Source organism: Psammomys obesus, unplaced genomic scaffold (assembly GCF_907164565.1).
Source record: "Psammomys obesus unplaced genomic scaffold, mPsaObe1.curated_primary_1811, whole genome shotgun sequence".
Lineage (NCBI taxonomy): Eukaryota > Metazoa > Chordata > Mammalia > Rodentia > Muridae > Psammomys > Psammomys obesus.
Genome location: NW_026588752.1, coordinates 5,585,812 through 5,592,289, shown reverse-complemented (window position 1 = coordinate 5,592,289; position 6,478 = coordinate 5,585,812). Strand labels below are relative to the sequence as shown.

The 6,478-nt window shown below is 56.7% G+C and overlaps 1 protein-coding gene across 2 annotated transcripts in view; it reads right to left on the bottom strand.

The window, feature by feature from the left end:
- The window catches only part of Bicdl2 (BICD family like cargo adaptor 2), an 8,244-nt gene extending 2,219 nt beyond the window's left edge, over positions 1 to 6,025 (bottom strand). Inside the window, exons 1-5 of one of the 2 annotated variants that reach the window (XM_055604573.1) lie at positions 5,996 to 6,025; positions 4,529 to 4,816; positions 1,101 to 1,316; positions 875 to 991; positions 644 to 790 (exon numbers count right to left, since the gene is read on the bottom strand). In XM_055604573.1, coding sequence (XP_055460548.1) covers positions 644 to 790; positions 875 to 991; positions 1,101 to 1,316; positions 4,529 to 4,816 — 768 coding nt within the window. In that variant the 5' untranslated portion in view covers positions 5,996 to 6,025. Of the gene's footprint in view, positions 1 to 643; positions 791 to 874; positions 992 to 1,100; positions 1,317 to 4,528; positions 4,817 to 5,699; positions 5,733 to 5,995 lie in introns of those variants that run through there. The other variant, XM_055604574.1, reaches the window with a different exon arrangement.
- Between the last annotated feature and the right edge of the window lie 453 nt (positions 6,026 to 6,478).

The following is a 6,478-nucleotide window of genomic DNA, read 5'->3' as shown; positions in this document are numbered from 1 at the left end:
ACCAGGTCTGCTCCTGAGTCCCAGAGCCTCCTGGAACACAGAGCCTCCTGGAACACACAGCTCCCCTCTGCAGCCACCAATTTTCTCACCTATAAAGCAGGGCGTGCCTGGCATCCTCCTCCGCCCCAGGCCTGGCCCCATCAGGGCACCTCACGATCTCACCTAGTGGGTTCCTTCCTGCACTGTCTTCCTTCTAATTCACTAATTGCTTTGATCTAGCATTTATTGATCCTCCTGAGTCTCACACCCTCACCACGGTCCTTTGAGGTGTATAATACCACCCCATTTCACAAGTGGGGAAACTGAGTCAGGGTGGGGCTAAGAAGCCACACCATCTGAATTCAGACTGTCCTCCCTTTTCACTCCTATTCATGGTGACCACAGCCCCAGACCATCCAGGCCAGGCATTTCCATCCTGAGTTCTGGCCTCAACCCTCCCTCTTCCTGGCCTACCAGCTGCCAGGCCCTGATGCATTTTAAGAGTGCATTTCCCTTGCTCGATACTCTTTCTCGCCTTCAGGGTCCCGAGAGCTCTTCCTCTTGGTGGTTTAACTGGCCACATTTCCCAGACAGTCCTGAGGTCACTGCCAAGGCTCAGGTGTCTGCTGCCCTCTCACCCTTTAACCCCCATGCCCCTGATCACCTCCAGCCTGTGCTCTTTTCTCTCTCTACGAAGCAGCAGCAACTCCTCGTGTGTGGCCTGCAGCCTGCCTTGGCCTTTGTCCACTTCTTCACGGAGGCCTCGGATTTGGGCCTCCAGGTCCTGCCGGCGCTCCTGCAGCATCTGGTTCTGGGGACACGCGTCAGAGATGAGGCAGAGGCTGGGTCTCAGGGCTGCCTGGGCCAGTTGCAGGGAACCTCAGCCAATACTCACCTCTGCCTGTAGACTCTCCAGCCGGGCTCTGAGCTCTGCCCCTGCCAAGGCCTGAGCTTGACACTGACCTCGAAGGGTGTCCAGCTCCCGCCGCAGTTCCTGCTCTGTCCTGGAGGCCTGGGGAGAGGGAGCCGACAGTGATGCCATCCCAGACTGTCCACCGACTTGCCGCGCACTGAGGACCTGTGTGTCAGCCCCCACCTTTCCCGGGACCCAGGGCTCCCACCTGGGCCAGCTGCTGGCTGAGCCTGAGGTTTTGCTCGCTGAGTTCACCCAGGGCCTTTGCCCGCTCTCGCCCACTGTCCTGCTGCTCTGACCGCTGTTCCCCAAGCTGGGCCCTCAGCGCTTCCACATCTCCCTCCAGCTCCACGGCTCTGGCCTCCCACTCAGCGCCCCGGGCTGCCAATCCACGGCGGAGCTCGTGATTCTCCTGCTGCAGCCTCTGTGGGGAGGACAAACACAGGGAGCCGCCTAAGGTTAGAGCAGACTCAGACAGAGGTGCAGGGACAGGGACACCCAGGCTGTCTGTGAAAGAGTCCAGCCTGTCTAAGGCAGACAAGGAAGCAAAAAAGGTCAGTCAGTAACAGGCAGGAAGAGTGAAGTGAAACCCAGAGGGAGCTATTAAGAAGATGGGCTGACGCAGGCCGGGGTGGGAGTCACAGCCCCTGCTGCCACTCACCTCCTGCTGCCGCCTGGGCTTCTGGACCCGAAGTCGTAAGCGTCGTTTTTGGCGCCTGAGCCTGGTGGAATCTAAGCCCCGGCCCATGGCCTCACTCGTTGCAGTCTCCTGGAACTTCTGTTGGCCTGCTCGGCCCAGCCCCTCTCCCCATCTCCCTCTAATTAGTCCTGGGCTGTCCCACCCACAGCCCCACCCCTCCATCTGCCCTCCTCCAAACCTGTTGGACCAGAGGGGGGGGGCACACACTTCACACTAAGGTACCCAGCATGGGAAAACAGACAAGTCTTGGGGGGGGCCCACTGTCTCTGAGCCCTCAAAGCAGGAGGGGATGGGCCAGGTGACTCTGACCACAGTTGCTATACTTATTAGCAGGTGCTCCTGCCAGGTGCTTGGCTGGCTCCCTAGCTGCATTACTTCATTCCATTAGAGGGCGAACATCAGCATCCTCAAATGAGAGCGCAGGGTCAGAAGCCTGAGAGGCAAAGGACTGGCAATCTAGGTAGCCAAACTCTTGCTCAATATTGCTAGGGCAACAAAGCCCAGGGCGGGGTTGGGGCCGACTTGTCCTGGCTGGTACTTAGGTCTGCTACTGTTATGTGGTTTGGACAAGTCCTTTTAATATCTGCAGGTCCCTTTACCAACCCCTAGCTCTTTGTCCTTCAGCCCCTCCAGACAGGCATCATCCCTATTCAATATTTCCTGAGCTCCTCCTATTCCTGTCTGGCTATTAGGGGTTGAGGGAGATCTTCACTGCCAGAAGGTCACAAGCAAACGGGCACATGCCTGAATTAGGCAATTCCCGGGAGAGAGGGGGAGGGCTGTGAAGGAACTTGGGAAAGTGGGGAAGAGAGGCAGAGCTGGGGTTCACCTAAAGAGGGCCAATGTTCGTGCTGGCTCCTGCAGAGCAAGGGAAGTGGGCCAGGATGAGGGTGGCCAGTGGAACAGCAGGTGCAAGCCAGGAGCACATCTGTAATCTCAGCATTTGGGAGACTAAGGTTGGAGGGTGGTGAGTTAAGGCCAGCCCTGGGCTGCAGAGCAAATCTGACTCAAAAGTGGGGCAAGCAGGCAAATGTAAGGACCCTGAGAGAGCACTGCCTAAGCCACTGGAGGAACTGAAAAAGACCCTGTCAGAGGAGGGAGGCTGTCCCTGACACCAGAGGCCAGAAGTTGCCTGGGATTTTAGGCCACAGTGAGGACTTTCAGTTTTAGTCTAACTGTGGTGGGAGCTGCTGGTCCAGGAATAAAGCGATGTGATTTTTTTCTTTTTCTTCTTCCCCACCCCCCAATACAGGGTTTCTCTGTGTAGCCCTGCCTGCCTGTCCTGGAACTTGCTTCATATAGCAGGCTGGCCTCAGAGATCCACCTGCCTCTACCTCTTTAGTGCTGGGACTGAAGGCCACCATGCCCAGCCTAACTGTACTTTTGATGTTCATTGGCTACCAGAATCACAGAGCCCAGGAAAGCTGCGGCCAGTGTGGGGATGCTACCGAGCCTGAGGCGACCACCGGTGCTGAGGCAACAGAGAGGATGAAATACGGGAGGGGACTTTGGAACCTGGTGTAGAGAATTCAACAAGGCACAGGAGAGCCTCCTCTGGAGAGTGCAGGGTAGCGAGCTAGCAAGGTCAGCTTAGAGCAGGGATCCAGGGCTACAATGGGGTACATGAGGGTGTTTACAAATATAGACATGAGCCCCAGGGTGAGAGCGGGGCTGACAACAGAGCAGGCAGAGGGACAACCTGATCCTACAACTCAGGACTGGACAAGGATGAAGAGAGAAGATACATGGAGGACATTTAGCTGGAGTTCAGAGAGGGTCAACCTTGATCGAACCCAGGGCCACACAGCCAGACAGCGATCAGAATGCAGATTTTTTTTTTTTCAAGACAGGGTTTCTCTGTAGCCTTGGCTGTTTTGGACTCACTTTGTAGACCAGGCTGGCCTCGAACTCACAGAGATCCACCTGTCTCTGCCTCCAGAGTGCTGGGATTACAGGTGTGCGCCACCACACCCAGCCTGAATACAGATCTTACTTGTCCTTAAATTTTTTATTTGTCGTTGAGACAGGGTCTTGCTAGGTAGTCCTAGCTGGTCTTGAACTTATGCAGATCAGCTTGGCTTCACAGATCTGCCTGTCCCTGTGTCCTGGGGTACTCGGAGTGTTTATTATTTATCGCTGTGCTGGAGACGGAACCCAAGGCCTTGCATATGTTACAAAAATGTCTTCCTGCTGAACTGCACTCCAGTCTAGAGTTCTTGCTGGCTTTTTTTCTTTCTTTCTTTTTTAGGGTCTTACGTAGCCCAAGATGGATCTAAACTCAACATATAGCCAAGGATGGCCTTGAACCCTTCGGAACTTCCTGCTTCTGCTTCCCAGGGGCAGGATTTCAGGTCCTACCACGCCTGGATTTCTGTGGAGCAGAGCCTTGTACTTATTTGGCAAGAATTCTACAACTATACCTTAACCACAGTCCACTCTTCTTTTTATTTTGTTTTTTAAATTAATATGTTTGTGTGAGGCCCCTGTGCAGCATGTGTGTGTCTTCTTTCTTTCCTTCTTTCTTTCTTTCTTTCTTTCTTTCTTTCTTTCTTTCTTTCTTTCTTTCTTTCTTTCTTTCTTTCTTTCTTTCTTTCTTTCTTTCTTTCTTTCTTTCTTTCTTTCTTGAGACAGGATCTCACTATGCAGGACAGACTAGCCTTGACTCTACAGAGATCTGCCTGCCTCTGCCTCCCAAGCACTGGGATTAAAATCGTGCACCACCATGACTAGCTCTTTCTCTCTGGGGGCAAAGTCTTATTATGCAGCCTTCCTCAGCCTCTGGAGTGCTGGGACTACAGGCTTGCACTATCGCTATTTTTCCTGCGGAGATCTGCTCTCTTGCCCTTCCTCACGCTCCTCTCTTCTCTCCCTGATTGGCTCTCGTCGCTGTTCATCCCAGCCCGGCCCACCCTCCATCGGCCCCTAGGCCGACTCACTTCTTCGCGCTCCAAGTGCTGAGCGTTCAGCGTTTCCAGCTGCCTCCGAAGCTCCTCGTTGCGCTCCAGAAGCATCTTGCCGAGTTCCGCAGCCAGCAACAGGTCCTTCTCTTTCTGTTGCAGCTGTAGGGCCAGGTCCTCTGGCTCCTCTGGGCCTGGGCCCCCTCCCAGGAAGGAGTCATGGCGCTCCAGCACAAACGGGAAGAATCCTTCATCGCCGCTAGGAGAAGCGCCCCCCGAGAGCAGCTCGGAAGGGAAGCTTGACCGTCCAGGGGAGTCCATGCGCATCTGGGAAGACACGGCGCTGCTCAACACTCACCTGGAACCGCCCCAGGGCTCGCCCCCTGGTGGCAGACACCTCGGCCTCCCAGCCCTGCGGCCCGCGCCTCCCTGGGCCAACAAGGGTTAATGTCTATGTTGGCCGCTCAGCCCGTTAATGACCTCAGGGTAAACTGAGGCTGGAAGCAGAAAGAAACCAGCCACCTAGCCTTCCACCTCCCAGCTTCCGCCTGCACTTGAAGCTTTGTGCCTGCGCTCTGGTGCCACAGGCCACCCACCGGCGGGCCCTGCTCCTCTCCCCAGTGGCTCGCCGCCTGGGCACTAACCCTAGAACGCAGGTTCATACAGACTCAGCCTTAGGGGGGGAACCAACTCCTGGTCCTGACACGGAATAGCCGTGTCCCGACCCTTTAGCCACAGGGACACAGCACCTTCGCCTTCCAGAAACTCGCGTCTCTAGCCCTCTGCCTTCCCACATCCTGGCTCTACTCCCTCAGGACTTGTTCTTAGCCTTGCCAGCCTGGACGGCCACCCTGTCCCCCTCCCCTGGATTCCAAGTGGAATCTCTGAAGCCTTTATTTTAGCAACAGCCAGCTATTTCTGCCTCTGCCCCTGCTGACTTAGTAGCCCGAGTCCCCAGACCCCCAGTTTGCCCGGCCCTGGCGCAGACTCAGCGCAGGGCGAGGTAACAGGTTGTGCCAGCCAGCGCGCCACCGCTGCCACTCCGGGTTTCTGTTTACTTCCCGGCCCGCCCCTGGGGATGCGAGCCCTGTGCTTCACCGCCCAGGGAGAGGGGTTCAAGGACTCAGGAGGAAAGGCCCGACGCTCTGGCTGCCCCACGCCAACCCCCAGGAGGGTCCCGCCCTCCACCCACCCCGGAGCCCACGCGCACCTGTCTCCGTCCCCTCGACAGGTGCCAAGTACAGCCGGGCTGGAAAACCCCAGGTGTTGCCGACGGCCGGGTCCAGCTGCCCCGGGGCCAGCCCCAGCTGGCCCGACCCCCGCTTGGCACTGGGCGGTGGGTTCCCGACCCCCGCTCCGGCTCTCCGATGCCTAGCCACCACTCCGGACGGCTGGCGTCCCGGCTTCCCGGAGTTTCTCCAGTCCCCGGAGGACGTTCCCGACCGGTCTCCCCCAGCCACGGCCACAGCCTGGGTGTCCCGGCCTCGGCACCCCCTGGGCTCTCACCTGTCGCCAGCCGGCTCCCTGCGAGGTCCCCCGATCCCCGAAGCCTTCTTCCGGAGGCGGCGCCAGGTGCAGGCCTGCACAGGTGAAGGGGCGGTGCCGCGGGAGGGGCTGGGCGCCCCCTGGTGGCGGGGATGGCTAGGCACTGTCAAGGGAAAGTCAAGCCCATTTTCTTCAAGGTCCATCTTGCTCCTGCTGGGAATATTGATCGAACACCTGCTATGCGAGGCTCATAGGCTGAGCATAGAGGTCAGCTTCATGCTTGCCCTTGGGATAAGAAATTATTAGGAAGGATAACAAGGTAAGCCTTCCGCTAAGAAGGCTCATTTATAGGAAAAAGCTGTTTGCCTTTTTGACATCCGAAGGAAGCAGCTACTGATACTCCATTTTATAGAGGGGCAAGCTGAGTTCAGGAAAACACCGGCTTTATTTGGGGCGCAAGTTAGTTATTGTCTTAGTTACTTTTCTATTACTATGACAAAGCAT